We start from the raw sequence: 23,282 nt of genomic DNA, 5'->3' as shown, positions 1-23,282 counted from the left end.
TTAATTGGTTTCAGTGAATCAATGTTAGTGTAGCTAAATGGCAAAAAAAAACTTAATGGGGTGGAGGAGGTTGACAGGTATATGGGAGAGAATTCATTTCAGGGAACGACAAGAGAATGAACAAAAATATGATTGGGAAATATGAGATTACTCTCGTATAACTGCAGCTGTCATAGGAAAGCAGTATCCATCATCGTTGACCCCCACCACCCAGGTCATGCTCAATTCTTGCTGCCATCAGGAAGGTGGTGGAGGAGCCTCAGAATCCGTACTACTAAGTTCAAGAACAGTTATTACCCCTCAGCTATTAGGCTCTTGAACTACTGGGGATAACTTACACTCAGTTTCACTTCCCCCATCAAGTTTTTGCTACGTACTGCTTATTAATTTATTATTATTGTTTTGTTTCTTTACATTTGCAGTCTGTTGTCTCTTGCACATTGGTTGCTTGGGTACGGTCTTCCATTGATTCAATATGTTTCTTGCATTTACTGTGTATAACCAATCTAAGGGTTGTATAAGCTGACATAGATATACACTTTGATACTAAATTTACTTTGAACTTTGTTGGGACTAGCATTATCCAGTGAGCTGAATGACCACCTCCTGTCTTGCAATAAGAAAGTTGATTAATGCACTGAATGACAAAAAAAAGGAAAAATGTGAAGCTATTCACTTAATTAAATAAAACATATTACTTCAATGGTGAGGGGATGCAGAAATCTTTGGCAGAGTGGAATCTGGGTGTCCCAGAACATGATTTACAAAAGACTATCATGCTGGCACTGCAAGTAATTTGGAAAAATGACAAAACATCACTACTTATTGCGAAGATTGAGGCATGACACCTAAAACTTTGACAAGATTCCACTGGAGTGGAGAGTATGTTGACCAGCAGCATCACTGTCTGGTATGGAAATATCAATACCCTTGAATGGAAAATCCTACAGAAAGTAGTGGATACGGCCCAGTCCAACATGGGTAAAGCCCTCCCCACCATTGTGCACATCTACACGAAATGTTGCTGCCGGAGAGCAACATCCATCATCAGGGACCCCCACCACCTAGGACATGCTCTCTTCCCACTGCTGCCATCAGGAAGAAGATACAGGAGCTTCAGGACTTATGCCACTAAATTAGAGAACAGTTACTAGCCCTCAACCATCAGGCTCTTGAACCAAAGAGGATAACTTCACTTAACTTCATTGCATCATTGAAATGTTCCCACAACCCGCAGACTCACTTTCAAGGACTCTTCATCCCATGTTCTCAATATTTATTGCTTATTTATTACTATTATTTCCTTCTTTTTGTATTTGCAGTTTCTGTCATTTGCACATTGGTTGAACACCCAAGCTGGTGTGGTTTGTAATTGATTTCATGATGATTATTATTCTATTATGGATTTATTGAGTTTGCCACAGGAAAATGAATCTCAGAGCTGTAGATGGCGACATATATGTACTTTGATAATAAACTGACTTTGAACTTTATTGTGATGGGAATTGATACTCAGTCTACTTTAGTTAATATTGGATTGGTGAGACCACATCTTGAAAACTGTTGTAAATTTTGCTTACTTAAGGCAGGATGTTAAAGTACTGAATAAGTAGAAGATTCAGCAGACTAATGAAATGCTGTAAAGACTCAGGTCAGAATCAGAATCAGATTTATCATCACCACATGTGTCACAAAATTTGTTAACTTAGCAGCAGCAACACAATGCGATACATGATAACAGAGAGGAAAGAAAGAAAATAAATAAATCAATTCAAGAATATATATGTACAGATGTTCCCCCCCCCCTTTACAAAGGTAGAGCGTTCCTGTGAAACCTTTCTTAAGCCAAAATGGCGTAAAGCGAAGAACCATTAACTTATATGGGAAAAATTTTCGTAAAAGTGAAAATCCTCTTTGTAATGTGAAAACAGGTTACTAATGTAGGTCTTTTGTAAAAGCGAAGCGGCGTAAAGCAAATATTTGCAAAGTGGGGGACACCTGTATAGTAAATATTTTAAAAATAGTGCCAGAACTGAAATTATATTGTAAAGAGAAACAAATTCTGCTTCCCTTTTCAAAGAGATTGCAGATTGCTGACACTGGAGAGGGTTCAGAGAAGGTTCACAAGAATGATTTTGGGAATGAAAGGGTTACCATATGAGGCCTGTACTCACTGGAATTCAGAAGAATGAAGGGAGAATCTCATTGAAACCTATCGAGTGTTGAAAGGCTTCGACAGAGTAGATGTGAAGAGGATGGTGGGGGGAAGTCTAGAACCAGAGGGCACAGCCTCAGAATAGAGGGATGTTCATTTAGAATGGAGATTGGGAGGATTTCTTTTTGTCAGAGAGTGGTGAATACGTGGAATTCATTGCCACAGGTGGTTGTGGAGACCAAGTCATTGGGTATATTTAAGGTAAAGGCTGATAGGTTCTTGATTAGTCAGATCATGGAAAGTTATGGTTAGACAGCGAGGTCCTCCAGTAGTTTGTTTTTGGCCTTTACACAAATGCCGGATGACCCACTCAGCATTTCTAGCATTTTTTTTGTTTTTATTTATGATCCCAGCAATGCAGTTCCTTCTGATTTTTATTTGGTGGCTTAGTACCTGGAGAGGTCAAAAGGGGTCAACACTGAGTGGTGTTATACCTGGAGAAAAGGTTGAGCTGGTAGGCTTAAAGTTTAGAGCACGGGTTTCATCAAAGTACGCAAGATCTTGAGGAGTCTTGACAGGGTAAATCTGGAGAGAAAGGTCCCATTTGAGGAGGAATTCTGAACAGTAGCCACCATCTAAAAATGAAGGGGAAGGGGAGGGTCATCCAGTAAAATAAAGAAATAAGGCAAAGTCTTTATTGTCAGAGATTTGATGGTCATGGACTCTCTTCCTCAAAGGGCTGTGGAAGTAGCCTTTAAACATTTTAAGGCAGAGATAGACAGATGGATATGATAAGCAAATGGCTGAAAGCTTCCTGCCAGTAGGCAGGAACGAGGAATTGAGGTTACAATAAGATTAACTATTATCGTACTAAATAGTGGAGGTGGCTTGATGGGCCACATGGCCTCCTCCAGCTCCTGATTTTAATGGTTGTATCGCCAAGGTAATAAAGATAGTGTTCAATCTGAAGAGGCTTATGACTTTTAATTTAATAATCATCTACAAACTCATACAAATTCATGTACTTGATGCTGTGCCAACTGCATTTTTGCCATCTTAATAAATTAAGTCAGCACTGATTTAAATTACACATTAACAAAACGATAGGCATGTTTTTTTTCCTAGAAATATTCACAGAATAATATTTTTAAATTGTTTTCCTCTGTCCTCTTCAAATTACACAGAAAATTAACCGAGCTGGAAGAAACAATTCATGCCCACCACTCATGACGAATGCTTATGAAGATCAAGTAACCTGCTGCTATGCTTTTTCATAATCTAGTTAGAAAAATCAGACAAATATACAAATGTTTATTCAACATATCACTTTGCTACTTCAAGCACTAAGATAATGCCTTCACGTTATTATTTTGCTTCTCTCCTCTCTATGTTCCTTAGAAAGGGGACAAACAACTGGTTAAGAACCCCTCATCCAAAATGCTTGGGACGGGGAAGTGTTTTGGATTTTGGAATGATAGCTTAGGGATAGGACCAAAGTCTAAAATCCATATGCATTACATATTCAGCTTATGCATATGAGAAAGTCTGCAGATACTGGAAATTCAGAGCAACACACACAAATGCTGGAGGAACTCAGCAAGTCAGACTGAGGAGCAGGAGGAGGGGCCAAGAGGGAAGAAATAGGCAGATGAGATGAGATAAGAGGTCAAAGTGGGGAATAGAGGACAGGTGGAGGGGGGAATTTGTTTACAAGAAAGAGAAACTTATATTCATGCCATCAGGTTGGAGGCTACCAGACGGAATATAAGCTGCTGTTCCTCCACCCTAAGGGTGGCCCCATCTTGTCACAAGAGGAAGGCATGGACCAACGTGTCAGAACGGGAATGGGAATTGGAATTAAAATGCTTGGCCACCACCAGGAAGTTCCACTTTTGGTGGATGGAGCGGAGGTGCTCGATGAAGCAGACCCCCAATTTACGAAGGATCTCACCAATATAGAGGCCGCCGCATCGGGAGCATCGGACACAATAAACAACCTCAGCAGATTCACAAATGAAATGTTGCCTCACATGGAAACGTTGCCTGGGGTCCTGAATGGAGGTGAGGGAGGAGGTGTAATGGCAGGCAAAGCTTGCAGGGGTAAGTGCAGGGAGGGAGATTAGTGGGGTGGGATGAATGGACAAGGGAGTTGTGCAGCTGGCACCGGATATTCAGGATAAATGTCATCAAGATGCTGAGCAGCCAAGGGTTTAAAGTATTATTATAGACAGCAAATCAGGAAGGAAAAGATGCAATATTTACAAGTGCCAAATATTGGAAGAAACAAAGAAAAGCTTTTTCATCTTAAAACTTTTATAACCGAATTACAAACCACATAAAATTACTTTGTTTTAGAGCCAAAGAGCTTGGGGTTGCAATAACCTTGTGCAGCATTAAAAGCTGAGAGCTCATCTTTGGGGCATTTATAAGAGTTCAATTGGATTAGCTTTTCTTGATTGTGGCACAGTGGAATGCAAAACTGTACAAGCTCTCGAGGCAGGCTAGATCACTGGCAGTAAGTAACCTCAGTATTCCAGTTAAATCTATGCTGGGAAATTTCAATGTTTTGTTATCGTCTTATATTATGATGATGCCAATATTACAACCTGAAAATGGGTAAATTGGTTTATTACTGTCACAGCAAAAAATTTGTTTTGCAAGTTATCCATACAGATCATTTCATCACATCAGAAATTTAGGTAGTACAGGAGAAAACAGTAGCAGAATGCAGAATAAATGATTACAATTACAGAGAAAGCACAGTCAACAAGATGCAAGGGCATAAATTGTTTTGTGGTAATAATAATGTTTACTGATTTACACCCCTCACCGATTAAACATGAACGCACACACACACACTTATTTTATGAGTTGATTTTGGGTATCTAGAACTACACATTTCAGATAGTGATTTCTGAAATCTGTAGGGTGAATTTTGAAACTCATATGGCTGTAGTGGGGCTTGTCTGTATTCTTGTACAATCTGATTCCCTTAGCAAAACTCACAGTACGCTCATTTCTGATTCTGAGTAGCACCACCTTAACAAAAAATATAAAAATTATTTCCTGACTTCGCATTAGATAGAATGTAAAATCAAAACGATAAAAAAAATTGATCATTTCCAAATCCACTACTGAACTACCATAGTAAAATTAGTAACTGCTGCTTACCTAGAGGGTACAAAAATAACTAATCTTCAACATAGAAAACCACATATTTCCTGCTGCTGAATGATAAATATTCTTTCACAGAAAGCAGGCTAGGAAGGTAAATATGCAATGTTGAAGGATATATACCAACTGCCCTGGAGAAATTATTCATTTAAGTTTCTTTTCTTGGTAATAACTTTGCCATAATCACTTAAAATTTCAGAGTTTCAGAACTTCTTTTAATGCTTTAACTAGCTTACCCTAGTACATTTGATGAATGCTGTAAAATTCTACTTTCTAGAAAATATGTAAAGCATGTGGGGAGATTTCTGAACATGGTTGCAAAATGAAAAGAGTATCGTATAAGATGGTTTTACAGGTAAAATCTGATTGGAAATCCAATTAAACCTTTCTTTATAATGAAAGAGGAGACACATCATGAGAAAATGGGCTTTTGAGACATTTACTCAAGGACATCTACACTACGTCTTTGAAAGTGCTGAAAATAGAAGAGACTGAGCTAAGAAGTATCTGAAGTTTTAGGGAACACAAGTTCAAAGTTCAAAATAAATTTATTATCAAAGTACATGTTTACACATGCAACCCTGAGATTAATTTTTTTGTGGGCATACTCAATAAATTCAATAACCATCACAGAATCAATGAAAGACCATACCAACAGGTGGAAAACCAGTGTGCAAAAGACAACAAACTGTGCAAGTACAAAATGAAAGAAAAAAATAATTTAATAAAAAAAGCAATAAATATTGAGAACATGAGATGAGATGAACCTATTGAAGAGTCCTTGAAAGTGAGTCCATTGTTTGTGGGAACAGTTCAATAATGGGTCAAGTGAAAATGAGTGAAGTTATCAAGAACTGTTCCTGAACATGGTGGTGTGAGTCCTGAGGTTCCTGTACTATCTTCCTGATGGCATCAGTAAGGAGAAATTCAGAAATACATACATAAGTTATCAGCTACTTACATCCAAACAATTCATTTTTCCACAATGATTGATGTCAGCTGGACACAGATAATGAGGTTTTTTTTTTAAAGACTAAGTTCCTGAATTCCATTTCATGATCACGCAAAACTATAGAAAATGTAATAGCTGCAATTATAATATACAACTTCCTAATTCTGAACAGTACTAAATATACCAGCTTACTGAAACATCACATTTTTCCAAGCTTACACTAATTAGAAGGTAAAACAAGATCACAAAAGACAATAACTTAATTCTGCAGTGTCGCTGGTGAACTGACACAAGTATGTGGATGCCAAGTTTGCAACTGTGCCTTACCTTGCCAAGTACAAAAATAACTCGTCTTTGACATGATTAATCTGTTTAGACTATTTAAAGACACAAATGCAACAAAAAGGGGACAAACCTCAACTATCAGCATGCTAAAATAAAAAGCCTAAGGCTTCTCCTAGAACATGAAAGACAGACCTGGTTACCAAGATAATCACTTGTGTGATTAAGTGTAGTTCCTTAAGGTTATTATAGCCGGGGGTGGTAATGGAGATAAGCTCCCACTACTATTAAATGCTCCCAATGACATGCATCTTAAACAGCCGCTGACAACCAAGTACAGCTTCTGGCCTTCGCATATGGCTTAGGTACTAAACCCAGCAGAACCGTTTAACAGGAGAAGGGGCAAAGCTGGGTTACTGGCACCTCAAAAACCAGTCACACAGGGCAGATGGGGCTCGTCAGTCATGGTTGGAAGCTCATCTAGGAGAAGGAAAACTCTGATCTCAAACCTTTGCTGCCCTGCAGTATACCCACTCATGGGGAAGGCTCCAGGAATAAATACCAAGGAAAAATCTGGAGCTGTAGTCCTACGTTAAGTTCACACTGAATAGCAACTTCTATGATGCCTCTGGTGGCAAGCGGTATCGGTTTCTACCATTCCTGCGGACTCATCTGCTGAGTGAAGAGGGAAGAGCCAGCTGCATGGGCAAAAGCTTGCTCTCTACATCGTACAAGCTTTACGTCCTTCTCATTCTGTCTTTATCTATTGTGGGAACTTTTGGGCTGCAGCTTTGATTCTAAAGAAATGTTTAACTTTTAAAAAAATTAAGCTTTAACTTCAAGAACATTTTCTATTAAATAAAAAGGAAATGATAGAGAAAATCTCGTCAGGACTAGACAACAAAGGTGGTAAACCAACAACAATTAACACAGTTATTGCTATAACTGCTATAACCTGTGCAGCTTCCGAACATGCTTCTCTGCAGACGGATGTAGAAAGAGGAAAGGATATAGAGACTTGGAAAAATGTAGGAATGGAATTTCAGAGCTGAAGCCATGGAAGCTGCTGGTGGATTGAAGTTGCTGCAGAAGAAATGATGGAGCATGGACACTAAGGACGTTTGAGGACTGCTGCAGATTACAGGAAATAAAAAAGGCTATGCTATGGATCTGGCAACAAAATGAGAACTTTTAATTTGATTTGCTACTAATTTAGATCAGTGATCACTGAGTGATAGAAGAAAGAATGAAATCTGGTGCATGTTAAGAATAAAATAAACAATGCAAGTTACAAAAATATTGAATGTTTATATTGGCATTTATAGACATGAGAGTTATGCCAAAATACCTACAAAATAAATGCCCTAATTTAGAAGAAACATGGGAAATACTTTCACTTATTTTATACTTCTGAAGATTTACAGGGCAGATCCTTCACTAATTTTGAAGTTGTTCACCGCTCGCTCTAGGTGACCAGTTGGATTTCCCAGCTGCGAGGTCTGTGTGGTCTTTTTGCTCTCTAGTAGTAAATTCCTCAATAACATTACAGGCATAGCATAAAATAGTACTGCTGGTACAAGCCTCTACTGGTGGCAGACTTTGGGAATTCTAAAGGAAAGGGGGGCAAGTGTTGGAGGCTGAGATCCTCCACTTGAGCATGCCCCATCTTCCCGGGTCTGACCCATCTCTCTCTCTCTCTTCTCACTGAAACCATCAGACAGGTGGTGCTAGGACGTTGGTTCTGCTCCACTGTGAGCGGGAATAGTGCTGCCTCGCAGCCGCCGGGCTCCTGGACCGGCTTCACTCACCTCAGCGCTGAACGGACTCTGCAGCTGTGGAATGCAGCCACCCAGCTCCTGGACTGGCTTCACTTTTTATTTGCACAACTGATCACATTGGGTATTTGTGTGGTGTCTTCCGTGGATTCTGTTGTGTCTTTGCATTGTGGCTGTCTCCAAGAAAAATCTCAAGATTGTATATGGTATACATATTTTGATAATAAATTTACTTTAAAACTTTGGAAAGACCTGCTTCAATGTTACAATTGTACCTGCTCCAACGGAAGTAAATTAAAGTTAGAGGAGCAATATTCACTAAAGTGGAACACATCATACAAACCTGGACAATAACGCTGAGGCACCATCACCGTGTTTGCAACAGTGAATTGCCATGTGTGTGAAACTGCTAATATTTTTTTTTCATTCTACAGATGGGAACCATCTTGTGGTAAACTGAAACCCCCTAGGTTTTCTTTCTTGTTCAGTCATTGGCAAATGTAGCTCATTTTGTACCCAATAAATATTTACGGGCTGATATGATGCATGAAATGCCTAAAGCTGTGTAATACTAAAATTAAAAAAAAATCAAGGACAAAGCTGGTTCTAGGATATTTGAAACTGTGAATCTCTTGAATCTCATGAGTTATGAGAAATGTAATGAGAAACAATAGTAAGTGTGATACAGGTTCTAAATATAACAAAACAAAAAGCTCTATTTAATAAAGCTTCAAATAACATTATGAAAATGAATACTGCATCAATTTTATTAGTAGGGCAACAGGGGTGTCATAAGGAGGAGCAGCAGGAATGTGTCCTCCACTCACCTAGCCCTCCATCTCTCAATTAATCTGATGAGGTCTTGGAAACCCCTCTAGATGTTCACTTGATTAAAGCTGGTGAATGTTAAAATTCTGCACACGTTCCTGTATCACACTGACTAGCTGACTAGGTACAGAGCTCAAGCTGGTCTACTCTTTGTAAGTAAAATGCTGACTACGCAAGTAAACTAGGACATTAATGCACTTATATTAGTATCTTCAATATAGTGAGGGTCCCAAGGCATTTCACAGGAGCCTGAGTCAGACAAATTGGGGAAACTAGGACAGAAGGACAAAAGGCAATTTGAAGAGCCGGTTACAGAGCAAAGTCTCAATTGGGAGCACTTTTAATAAGAAGGCCAATCAGAAATGAGATAATCTCTTTTCAGTATGCAGTATCAATGTGGCTAAATAACTGGACTGTAATCTAGAGCTTGTGTAGTGACTGAGAGACACGAGTACAAATCCCCACAGAAGCAGATAACCAGCATTGTGGCTCACACTTAACTCTTTCCTCCAGCCGCTGTACTTGAGAGGCAATAAAATAAAATAAAATAGTAATTTAATATCTGGAAGGTTGCCCAACTAACCTGCATTCAAGTGGCTCAATCTCATCAGAGGGAGTTTGAATTCAGTAGGCCCCCTGAGTTGAAGGAGATACTGAATATATTTTGCTCCAGCAATTCCAAGTGTTCAAACCTCACTTTGAGAAGGTACTGAATTATATCCTGTTGTGGAGGATGTGAAGATAAGCTTTTGGTTCCTCAAGGTGGAGCTTAGGGTACAGGTGACTGTAGAGGTCAAGTTATTGGGTATATTTAAGGCAGAGGTTGATAAAATTTTGATTAGTTGGGGCATGAATGGATACAGGGAGAAGGCAGGAGATTGGGGCTGAGAGGGAAAATGGATCAACCTTGATGAAATAGCGGGGCAGACTCGATGGGCCAAATTGCCTAATTCTGTTCTATATTTTATGGTATTTATGATCTGGATTTCACTAGGTGTACAAGTGATGGAAAAAGGGCCTTCAACTTGACAATGCAGAGGCATAACTACAAAGATCACTTCGCTTACAAGATTAAAGTCAGCACAGTATAGGCCCCCAACTAAAAGGCAATCTATACACAAGAAGCATGAGATGTTCAAATGCATAATTACAAAAAATATTGAAGTATGAAAATAGTTCATCCATCTTCAAGCATGAGATGTTTAGATGCATAATTACAAAAAATATTGAAGTATGAAAATAGCTCATCCGTCTTCCAGCACAGTGAAATTATATGCGGGCTATCTCAAAAACAAGAAACCTATATAATGTCAGCAGGGAACAGAGGTACAAGGTTTAAGTGCTGGCGTGCAGGTTTAGTTTAATTTGGCATCACGATTGCAACAGACATCATGGGCCAAAGGAGCTGTTTCTGTAATGTACTGTTCTGTCTCTGCAAACAAGAAAGGTAAGAAGCTACTAACTTCCCCTCCACATGAAAATTCAGTAAGGTGCTGACCAGTGCGATGCCAATAATAAATGAAGTCAGAGAAAAATGTTTTAACAAAACTTACTGCAGCAATTCAGTTCCTACATTAAACAGCTCCCACCTACTCAGATTTCATTAAGCCTAGTTCAGATTTATTGCACTCATTTAAACTTCAATCTCTGCCAGGACAGCCTTACGTATTCCCATTGCATCACCAGATTCATTTTACAAGTTCTACTGTCGAGAAACTTTCTTCAGTAGATGAGTAAATTGGCACCCTATTTTTCAGGTCATGTGACTTCCATTTTCATCAAACCTGTCACTTTTGCCCATTTTGAGTTATAATCAATGATCAACGTAAAATTTCCTATTTTCTGAAAACACATACCCTATTCAGCAACAAGCTGCTGCACCAGTTAACAGTAGCTTTATTTGCTTAAAGGCTGGTAAAATGGTGTTACTGCTGACAACAATGCTCCACAGCGCAGGAAGGAAAATTCTGTGCTTTTGACAGCATCCAAGGCTTGAATCTCTGGATACTACGGCTCTGGAGACCAAGTAAAATGCACTCCTGCACTTCAGCCAATAGGGAACCACAGCACACTATGATAAAGGAGGTTGGCATTATGCTTTAATAATAATCTCCTGACACTCTAAAGACGATAAAAATTGAACATCATAGTGCAAACTGCAGATTTCTGAGAACACTATGCTTACTTTAGATCTCCATGGAGAAGTCATTGCAAATATTTCAGGCATGCTTCAAGTTCCACATCTTTTCCAATGTGGACCATTGACTCAGTCAGGCCGAATTTCACCTTTAAGCAGTCACCTGCCATTTGCGGTTACAAATATCCCCTGCACTTACTAATTTTAAACATAAATGAGTTATAATCCAGAATACATTGTCTGCAAGAGTAGAAATTTACAACTTCAACAACTCTCAAGAAGCTCAAGACCATAGAGGACATAATAGCCTGCTTGACACGCTCGCCCCAGCCACAACTATTCACTAATTCCAGGAGTGATGTACAATAGCAGCAGTTTGTATCATCTACAGGGTGCACAGCAGAAACTAATCAAGACTTCTTAGACAGCCCTTTCCAAGCCTCTAGCAGCTTGAAAAATAGGGGAAGCAAAAACATGAAATATCAGTACGCCACACACATTCCTGATTTGTAGATATATCATTCCTTCATAGTCATTGGGTCAAAATCCTGCACCTCTCTCCATAACAGGATTGTGGGTATTCTCACTTCTTACGGTTTGAAGTGGTTCAAGAAGACACTTCACCACTATCTTCTCAAGGACAACCAGGAATGGACAATTGAATGGAGACACAAGAGACTGCAGATGCTGGAATCTGGAGTAACACACTACATGCTGGAAGAATGCAGCTGATCAAGCAACTTTGCTGGGAGATAAGGAATTCCAAAACCTACATCAGGACTGTTTATTCCCCACCCCCACAGATAAGAATGGAGAGCAGAAATGGCCAACATAGAGAGGACAAGGGAAATGGTAAGAAAGGACTCCAAGGTGACTGTTGGACTGAGGAGATGTACAGAATTCATTAATTTTATCACCTTCACCATCAACTCCCACTCTGCTCTCAAATTCATGTTTACTATTTCTGACACTTCTCCACCTTTTCTAGATCTCATTGTCTCCATCTCATGAGACAAACCAGCCACTGATTTTGGTAAAAATACATCAGCTCTCATAGCTACTAAGACTACACCTCTTCCCATCGTGTCTCTTGTAAGGTTTCCATTCCTTTCTCCCCGCTTCTCCATCTCTGCCACATCTGCTCGCAAACTGAGGCCATAAGACCATAAAATATAGGAGCAGAAGTAGGTTATTTGGCTCATCAAGTCTGCTCCGCCATTCAATCATGGGCCGATCCAATTCTTCCAGTCAGCCCCACTCCCCTGCCTTCACCTCATAACCCTTTGATACCCTGGCTATCAATCTCTGCCTTAAATACACCCAATGACTTGGCCTCCACAGCTGCTCGTGGCAACATATTCCACAGATTTACCACCGTCTGATTAAAGTAATTTCTCCACATCTCTGTTCTAAATGGACATCCTTCAATCCTGAAGTCATGCCCTCTTGTCCTAGACTCTTCTATCATGGGAAATAACTGTGCCATATCTAATCTGTTCAAGCCTTTTAACATTCAGAATGTTTCTATGAGATACCCCCCTCATTCTCCTGAATTCCAGGGAATACAGCCCAAGAGCTGCCAGACGTTCCTCATACAATAACCCTTTCATTCCTGGAATCATTCTCACAAATCTTCTCTGAACTCTCTCCAATGTCAGTATATCCTTTTGAAAATAAGGCACCCAAAACTGCACACAATACTCCAAGTGTGGTCTCACAAGTGCCTTATACAGCCTCAGCATCGTATCCCTGCTCTTATATTCTAAACCTCTAGAAATGAATATCAACATTGCCTTCGCCTTCTTCACCACCGACTCAAACTGGAGGTTAACCTTCAGGGTATCCTGTACAAGGATTCCCAAGTCCCTTTGCATCTCTGCATTTTGAATTCTCTCCCCATCTAACAATAGTCTACCCGTTTATTTCTTCCACCAAAGTGCATGACCATATACTTTCCAACATTGTATTTCATTTGCCACTTCTTTGCTCATTCCTCTAAACTATCTAAGTCTCTCTGCAGGCTCTCTGTTTCCTGAACACCACCCACTCCTTCACCTATCTTTGTATCATCGGCAAATCTAGCCACAACTCCATTAATCCCATAGTCCAAATCATTGACATACATTGTAAAAAGCAGCTGTCCCAACACTGACCCTTGTGGAACTCCACTGGTAACATACAGCCAGTCAGAATATGATCTCTTTATTCCCACAGTTTTCTGCCGATCAGCCAATACTTCACCCATGCTAGTAACTTCCCTGTAATTCCACGGGCTCTTATCTTGCTAAGCAGCCTCATGTGCAGCACCTTGTCAAACGCCTTATGAAAACCCAAGTACACCACATCTACTGCATCTCCTTTATCTACCCTGCTTGAAATTTCATCAAAAAATTGCAGTAGGTTTGTCAGTAGGGATTTTCCTTTCAGGAATCCATGCTGACTTTGGCCCATCTTGCCACATGCCTCTAGGTACTCCATAATCTCATCCTTAACAATTGATTCCAACAACTTCCCAATCACTGAAATCAGGCTAACAGGTCTACAGTTTTCTTTCTGCTGCCTCCCACCCTTCTTAAATAGCGGAGTAACATTTGCAATTTTCCAGTCATCCAGTACAATGCCAGAATCTATAGATTCTTGAAGGATCTTTGTCAATGCCTCCACAATCTCTCCAGCTACTTCCTTCAGAACCCGAGGGTACATTCCATCAGGTCCAGGAGACTTATCCACCCTCAGAACATTATACTGCAGATGTCTTCCACTGTGAAGACTGATGCAAAATATGCATTCAGTTCCTCTGCCACCTCTGCGTCTCTCATTTCAATATCTCCAGCGCCATTTTCTATTGGTCCTATATTTACCCTCAACTCTCTTTTACCCTTATATACTTAAAGCTTTTAGTATCTTCTTTGATATTAGTTGCCAGCTTCCTTTCATAATTCATCTTTTCCTTCCTAACGAGGATAGAGCTTTTAAAAGCTCTATCCTCTATCTTCCCACTAGCTTTTCCTTCCTTGTATGTCCTCTCTTTTGCTCCTACTTTGGCTCTGACTTCACTTGTCAGCCACGGTAGTGTCCTTCTTCCATTCAAAAATTTCTTCTTATTTGGAATATGTCTGTCTTGTACTTCCCTCATTTTTCGTAGAAACTCCAGCCATTGCTGCTCTGCTGTCCTTCCTGCTAGTGTCACTTTCCAGTCAACTTTGGTCAATTCCCCTCTCATGCTATTGTAATTTCCTTTATTCCACTAAAATACCGACACATTGGATGTTAGCTTCTTTTTCTCAGATTTCAAAGAGAACTCGATCATATTGTGATCTCTGTTCCCTAAGGGTTCCTTAACCTTAGGCTCTCTCTTATCACCTCCGGATCATTGCACAACATCCAATCCAGCACAGCTGAACCCCTAATGGGTTCAACAACAAGCTGTTCTAAAGAGCCATCCCTTAGACATTCTACTAATTCTCTCTCTTGAGGTCCAGTGCTGACCTGGTTTGCCTAATCCACTTTCATCTTAAAATTCCCAACAATTATCATGACATTGCCCTTCTGACAAGCCTTTTCTATCTCCTGCTGTAATTTGTAATCCACATCCTGGCTGCTGTTTGGAGGCTTACTGTTCTCAAACATCCTCCTTTTACTGGAAGCGTGGCTGATGGAGCCCTCTCTCACATCTCTACTGTCTCTCGTACTCCTGCTCTCACTCCACCTCTTTCCAAGGAGAGAACAGAGATAACAGTTACCCTTGTCCTTACTTTTTAGCTCTGCATCCAGTATACCATCTTTTGACATTTCCATCAGCTGCAATATGATCCCATCATCAGCCACATCCTCTTCTCCCCACCTTTCCATGGACTACTCCCTCCATGACTTTCTGTTTTGCTCATCCCTTCACATCCTTCCCCCGGCACTTTCCTATGCCCACACAGGAAACGTTTCTCTTGTCCTTACACCTTCTCCAAGGTCCTAAACAATCCTACCAGGCAAATGTTTACATGCACCTCAACCAACTTGTCTCCTGTATTCTGTGCTCTCGATGACGCCTCACATTGGTGAGACAGAGCACAGTCTCAGTAACTGTTTTGCAGTACGTCTACGCTCAGTCTGGGTTCCTAGGTGTGAACCACTTCAATTCCCCTCCTCATTCCTATAATCACCTGTCAATCCTTTGCCTTCCCTACTGCCCAACACAAATTACAAGAGAAACATGTCATATTCTGACTGGGTAGTCTATAACCCAATGGTATGAATATTGGGTCCTCCCAATTTTAGGTATCCCACTCCCCTCCTCTTCTTTTTTCCCCTCTTACACCTTATCTCTTTCAGAACTTCCAGTACTCTTTCTTCACTTACCTTTGTCCCTTTACCACTCTTCCACCCACCAACTTCATGCACAGCACTTCCCCCGGCTGGTTCCAACCATCGTTCACCTCTCCTTTTTCCTGCAATGGTTCCCATTCTTTCCTCCTTTACTAATCATGATTGAGCATCAGCGATCCTGCTTATACCCCACTTGCAGCTGCCTCCCATCTTTGCACACCCTCCCTCATCCTTGCTCCATTTGTTGTTTTCTCCTTTTCCTCTCTCTCTGTATCTGTATCTACCATTCACCTACCTCATTCTTCCAACTCCATTCCTGCTCAACTCCCCTTCCTAGCATCACCTGCCTGTCATCTTGCATGCCTCCTTAGTCCACTAAATGCCTCGCCATCCGTTGCTGTCACTCTCCTTCTGCTCTCTACACTGGCCACCTTGCCTCTCCACTCTCAACCCTGAAGCAGAGTTTTGGCCTGAAATGGTTTCTTTCCTTCCACCGGTTCTGCTAGATTTGCTGAGTTTTTCCAGCAGATTGTGTGTTGATGGGCAATTAAATACTGGCTCAGCTATCAAAGAAAACATCCCTGGAATAAGTATATATAAAAAGAGAGACAAAAATTATTTAGGGGTTTCAACAGACAATTGGATAGACACCTGTAAGAAATAAGGAGCAGGGCTACAGGAAAAAGCAGCATAATGAAATTGATTAGATTAATCTATTAGTGGCTAGCACAGGCCCAGCGGGTAACTGGCTTCCTTTCGAGTTGTAGATGGTCGGTGAAAGAGCTGATAGAGGACTTTGGGAAGGATAAGACAAGGGAACACGAGCCAATCCCCATCAAGGGATCAGAAGTGGAGAGAGTGAGTACAATATGACAAACAAGAGCTGTAGAGAATTCAACGGTGTAAACTATCCTTCCATCCTTTGGCAGTATTTGCTTGAGCTACTGTTTAGGCATCTTTTCCTTACCTCCATTAGGACCTGGGTCAGGGGGACCCAAGCTGATGCCACCCCAAGAGCTGCCAGTCCAGCCTCTTTCTCTTTTAACTTTTGTCTTCCTTTTCTTCTCCCATTCCTCCTGCTGTCGAAGGACTTGTGCCTGCAGGTCTTCTTGTTGTTTTTGGTCACGCTTTCCGATTGTTTGAATGGTTCCGCTTTTCACAACAGGAGCGTTTAATCCAGGCCAGAGGAAGCCAGCTCGCCCTAAAAAACAAATCAAGAGATCTGCTTAAAACGCATTCAGCCAAGGTTAATAACATCGATATATCATCAATACTCCGAACATTGGAAAGTCAAGTCATGTACTTGCATATTACACTCCCTCTGGAAAATACATTATCCAGTAAGGAGAATAAACCACTCAAAATTCCAAAATAGTATTACATTCTATTTCCCCTTCTTTCACAGTTGTTGCAAAGAAATCTACAGAGACTAAGAGTCTAAATAAAAGGGAAATAATCACCAAAATACTCAGCAGATCGGGGAGCGCATTCTCTTTAACTTCAAATGCTCGGTTTCTCAGGAAATTTGCTCTCAGGAAAGGTCATTGGTCTGAAATGTTAAATCGATTTCTTTCTCCACAAGTGCTCATTTGCCTGCTGAGTATTTTCAGCATTATTTTTTATTCTTTTACATCTATCATTCCACATTCACTAATAATCTATCGATGAGGTTTATTTTTCCCTATTCTTCATTCTTGTTTTTCTTTTTGATGGAATTCACACAAAATGCTGGAGGAACTCAGCAGGCCAGCTAGCATCTATGGAAAAGTGTAAACAGTGGATGTTTCAGGCCAAGACCCTTCATTAGGACCTTATCATCCCTGATGAAGGGTCTCGGCCCGAAACGTCAACTGGTTAGTCTTTTCCGTAGGTGCTGAGTTCCTCCAGCATTTTGTGTGTGTTGCTTGGATTTCCAGCATCTGCAGATTTTCTCGTGTTTTTGGTGGAATTAATGGCTTAGTGAAGTGAGCTTAGATAAAAAAAAGTAACGACATTTTACTTTGGTTAACTCTTCCATTCTCTGATACATTCATGTCTTCAAATCTATAGTCCATGCCTTCATAAATTTTAAAATTCATTAAATTTCACAGTCACCTACCTTCACCAACCATTTGTCCTCTGTTCAAATCTTTCTTTATCTTTCGCTTAGTTCGTTTACCCCTCCCCTTTCGTGCTCCTGCACCAGATTCTGCCAGTACACCCCGCCATAATTCATCTGCTGTCACTGTTAAGACAAAAAATTTCTGTTAAGAAAACCACAAAAGTAGCATTTGAATTTGATTCACTCTGTCTATAGTAGTGTTAGATTAGATATGACATTCCACTCAGACCTCTTTCAAAATGCTACCTTCTCTTTGTCCAGACAGAAACTGTGCACAATATTAGCCATAATGTAAATAATGCTCAAGGATACATAAAGGCTTAAGTAACCCAAATGTTTGATTTGATGCGTGACCTGATCATAGGAACCAAATTCATATTCATCATTGCCTTTGGCCCAGTGGAGCTTCACATGGCCTCATTGTAATCTTGTAAAAGAATAAAATGATAGGGTCTTAATGACATATCAATTTTTTATTGCCAAAGTTGATAAAATAAAAACTGTTGGAGGAATGCTGTGATTCAAAGGCCATCTGTGGAGGCAAAGAGGATGTCAACAATCCCTCTGTCCTCAAAAGTGCTTGACCTGCTGGTAGTTTTGTCCTTTTGCACCAGATTCCAGCATCTGCAGTCTCTTTTGCCTCCAAACTGGCAATATTCATCACTGTGCAATTTCATATTGATTAAAAGTTTCCATTTGTAACTGTTCTGTTCATATTTCCAGAACAACTAATTGTTTATCTGATGCAAAAAAAAACAAATGCTGGAAGAAGCCAGTGGGTCAGGCAACATCCTCAGAGGGAAATGGACAATCCACCTTACACTCACCCATATCTCACAGCCACCCAGCTTTGTGTTATTAGCAAACTTGGTTATATTACTCATGGTACCTTCATTTTAAGATAAAGAACTTTTGAGGATCCAGCATGGTTTTACTGGTCCAAGCCCCTCAACTCAAAACTGATCTGTTTAACCCTAATTTTGATCCTTTTTATTCTATGGCTCCTTATGACTAGGAATGGATGATGGTCCTGTTGGAGCAATGCCACCAAGAAATTTGGTTGGATGAAGGAAGAATCTGTAGGTTGATAAGTGCCCCAAAGTCTGAGCCTGTGCCCAACACTTCAACAGTCTAAAAGGATGGGCAGAGTTGGGGAGGGGATGGGGGAGGAAATTTTCTGGTAACTGATATAAATCACTAGCTTTAGTTATCTAGAAGTTGCTATTCCATTTAAATGGAATGATACAGCAAATCAAGTAAGCTGATACTTCCAGCACAGTTCTGTTACAGCTCAGGAACATCGGGTCACATTGTTAAATTAGGTCTGGTGTCCATTATCTGTTGGAAAAGCAGGAACCCCAGAGTTGATTTTTCTCCTTGTCAGATAATCTTGTTTCCTACTGAGAACTCAAAGTTATTTTTAAAATTTAAGTATATTTCATTGACTGTGCTCATCCCACTCACTAGTAAGTGACTGTGTGTTCGAATGGAGAAGTAGCCCATTTTAAGTTGCTGACCTTTAACCAAACCAAACCATGAAGTGGCCTGAGTTGGGTTGCTGAGCCTCAAAGTAACAATCGTCCTGTCTCTTCCAAACATTAGGTGATAATTACTCCTCCCTGTAACTACTGTATGTATACACAAAGTGCACTGTAGATGCTGTGGTCAAATCAAGACGTACAAAAAAGCTGGATGAACTCAGCATACAAAAATGCTAGATGCTGCCCGACCTGCTGAGCTCATCCAGCTTTTTTGTACGTCTTGATTTGACCACAGCATCTGCAGTGTACTTTTTGTTTACTATTCGTTACTCCGCTGCAAAGTCTCTTCGAGGTATGCCTACCTTGAAGAAGTTTAAATCTTCTCTTCGACGGGAGATCAGTGAGACCCTTCCTCACTGCTCACCCTCTGTGATCTCTGCCTCTCTTCGACTCTTTGATCATGTCCTGATACAGCTGCCTACCACCTCTCATGACTCTGCCTTCTTCTACTACTCTTAGTGCTTTCCCCTTAGATTCCTTCTTCACCTCTCCTGCCTATCACCTCCTTGCTTCCTCTCCCCCACCCCTTGATCTTTCCTCTGATTGGTTTTCCACCCTCTCCCCACCTTCTTTATAGGGCCCCTGCCCCCTCCTGCTTTAGTCCTGACGAAGGGTTTCCACCCAAAACGTTGACTGCTTCTTTCAACGGATGCTGCTCGACCTGCTGAGTTCATCCAGCATTTTTGTACTACTGTATGTATTATGTGTGTGAGTTATATGTACTGTGTTGTTTCGTTTGATGGTATACATGTGCATGGCAGAATGACAATAAACTCAACTTGAACTTTTGAGCATAGCTATTTGAATCTCTGCTCCAGATTGTTGGAAAATCAGAAGAAGCATTAGGAGCTAAATCGGTAATCTTTCATTTAACGAATACTTCATTTAAGGAGGATTATCAAATTGGGATTTACTCAGTCTTTATGCCAATACAGAACATGCACATGCACTGTCAAGTCTGGAACATGAGTAAGTAAGATAGTTAGGAAGGCAGACAGGACGCTTGGCTTCATTGGCTGGGTTATAAAACGTAACCGCGAGTTTACAGTGCAACTATCAGTTAGGCCACAGCTACCTTGTGTGGTTCTGGCCTCCACAGTATGTAGTTGTGCTGGAGAGGAGGAGGAGATTTGCCAGAATGTTGCTCAGATGAGGCTGGATAGGTTGGATCTGTTTTCCTTTGAGTAGGAAAAGCTGAGGAGATATCTGGTTGAGGTCATTCAAAGTTATGAGGGGTGCGAACAGAGTAAATAGTGAAAAATATTTCTTTTAGGAGCTGAGAGGGGATCTGAAGAAATATTTTTTCACCCAGAGGTGGCCAGAATATGGAACCAACTAGGTGAAGGGATGGTGGAAACAGAAACTCTAATTAAACAATATCATATGAGTCACCAAAAAATAGAAGAATATAGGCCCAATGCTGAAGAATGGGTTTAGTATTAATAGATATTTGATAGTTGATGTTGAAATGATGGGCCAAAGGGCCTATTCTTGTGCAATATGATTCTGTAACAGAAGTACTGCATTATTTTTATGTGACTTCCTGAATTCTTCACCCCAATTTTTTTCCCCGTCCCTTTCACCCCTTTCTGCATTGTCCTGAATAGTGCTTCCATTCGTCTAGGACTCAGGGACTGGAATCTCTGATCATTAATGATTCATTTGCAGGACACTGTCACAAGCAACAAGGGAGGGAGAAAAATAATGACTGGGTGTGGTCACTCTTACTCCGTTTTCTTTGAAATTCCATTCGTTAAACGCAATAAAAAACATTAGGCAAGGAAAACATAGGCTGTTGAAGTGACGTAACTGTGCCATTAAGCAAGTCCGTGATATTATATAAGATTGTGCTGCCGGGTGTTGGGTACTCTTATTCAATATCTTACATTCGCAAACACTTAAAATTTTGAACATTTATACGTCTGTAAAAATAAATATAGCATTTAAGGAATTAATATATATACACAGATGAATCCAAAATCAAATACCAACTGTGTTATGACATTTCTAATACTCCTAAATCCATCCTTCAGTACAGCTATCATAACGGTGCCAATGATACAGCTTTTATGAATTCAGATGACGTTTAAGATGGAAGTTGAGCCAAGATGCTGAATAGATCAGAATTGTGAATGTTAATCAAATGCCTCCCAGGATAGCAATACAGTTTTTCATAAAGAATATTAAGTTTGCAAGGCAGAATTCATTTGTTCCATATAATATACTCCAAAAATTCATTTATTTTACCCATAAAATGCATGTCTTAAGAGTTTAGATAATTCATATATATTTTAGCAGCCGGATTTCTCTGAGAGGGTGGAGTTTTCTGCAGGGAATCAGCAAGGGTAAGAAAAATGAAGGGATATTGAACAACAAATATTCTGAAATTGTCAACCAGTAATTTTTTTGAAAAAAATAATTGCTTTCATCAAAAGCAATATATCGAGAAAAGAACAGTACATCAGAGGAAATAAAAATGTAGGAGTCTTAACATGTTTTTGTCCTTCTATTAAAGGCCCAGAGCACTCAATTTTTGGATTCACGTGATTGCTACTGTGTGAGTCTTCTCAGTAATGGCAATGCTATATAAAATGATGCAAATACTGGCCCTTAATTTTGGGTGAAAGCATTCACCCATCAACCATTCTTTAAACTGAATAATACCACCGAGATGATATGCTCAGGATGGCCACGAGCGAAGCAAAAAGACAAGAAACCAACTAGCATTTGGATTATGTTTATCACATCATGATATTCTACATCATTTCACAGGCAAGCAAGTTCCTCTGGTGTAGGGAAATACAATCACTCATTTTAAACTTAGCAACCAGAAAAATTTGATATAAATAGCCAGATAATCTGGTTTAAAGTTCAAAGTAAATTTATTATGAAAGTACAAATATTTCACCATACACAACCCTGAGATTAATTTTTTGTGGGCATACATAATAAATCTATAATAGATTAATAACCATAACTGAATCAATGAAAGACCGCACCAACTTGGGCATTCAACCAGTGTGCAAAAGACAATAAACTGTGCAATACGAAAAGAAAAATAATATTAATAGTTTAATGGTTCTTCTGGTTGGGAGGACATTTCTCATTTTCAAATAGTGTAACAGAAACTTGAGAGAGAATTTTAGGTTACTATCATAGCCAAAAGTTGGCAACATCAAAGGCAGAGCATTCCCCCAAATTATACTAAAATTTTAGTATAGTATTATATAAAGTGAAGTGGGATGTAATTTTGTGGCATTCTAACCAAAAAGCTGAGAAAGCCACCACAAAGTTGACAATGGATGAAGCACTTTACTCAGAGGATGGTAAAGGGGTGGAACAGTTTCCCAGGAGATGATGAGCAAAAAAACAAGAAAAATTAGTTGAATATTTGTGGGGATTGGAAGAATGAACAGAAGGTATTCACTGCTACTCCTTCCGAGGAAAAGTTGGGACAAAGTAGACACACCTGTTGGGAGTTCAGTAGAAAAGCAAACAATATTTGAAGTGTTTAAATTCTTGCAGGGATAGATCTAGAGGAGACTTGTTACATTTAGGAGAATCTAGAACTAGAAGTCAATGCTTAAAATTAAGGGGTCACCCACTTAAGGTGGAGATGAGACATTTCTTTGTCCTCTCAAAAACTCCTCCAGAAAAAAAATGCTTATGGCCACCCAGAGCAAGTACGAAGTCCAGATTGATAGGATCTGAGATTAGGATTGAATGCAGGGCCCCTGAGTTGTAAGGTAACAGCTTCAAATGTTGCATCATAGTGGAAGCTTTAAATGTTTTAAAGGTAGACGTAGATAGATGCTTGATTATAGAAAGCATGCAGAAATGTGGAGTTAATGTTGATCAGCCACGATCCTATTCATGCATAGATTTTTATTTGTTCATGTGTAGAGCAGTTACCACAAATTGTTTTGTAGCCCTACAGAATCAGCCATGTACTCAAGCAAGCAAGCAGCATGTTTTACACCTTTGTTCAAGAATGATAAATTAGTATCATAAGATTAT

At 39.9% G+C, this 23,282-nt stretch overlaps 1 protein-coding gene across 2 annotated transcripts in view; it reads right to left on the bottom strand.

The window, feature by feature from the left end:
• Window positions 1-23,282, bottom strand: part of mrps5 (mitochondrial ribosomal protein S5) — a 135,263-nt gene that overhangs the window by 72,785 nt on the left and 39,196 nt on the right. For both annotated transcript variants that reach the window (XM_073055950.1, XM_073055952.1), the window contains exons 3-4: window positions 17,722-17,847; window positions 16,591-16,824 (exon numbers count right to left, since the gene is read on the bottom strand). In XM_073055950.1, the coding sequence (XP_072912051.1) occupies window positions 16,591-16,824; window positions 17,722-17,847 (360 nt within the window). The remainder of the gene's footprint in view (window positions 1-16,590; window positions 16,825-17,721; window positions 17,848-23,282) is intronic.

The sequence above is a fragment of the Hemitrygon akajei genome, chromosome 9, assembly GCF_048418815.1.
Source record: "Hemitrygon akajei chromosome 9, sHemAka1.3, whole genome shotgun sequence".
NCBI lineage: Eukaryota > Metazoa > Chordata > Chondrichthyes > Myliobatiformes > Dasyatidae > Hemitrygon > Hemitrygon akajei.
Note: the sequence above shows the minus strand (reverse complement) of the source record. Positions and strands in the feature narration are given on the sequence as shown.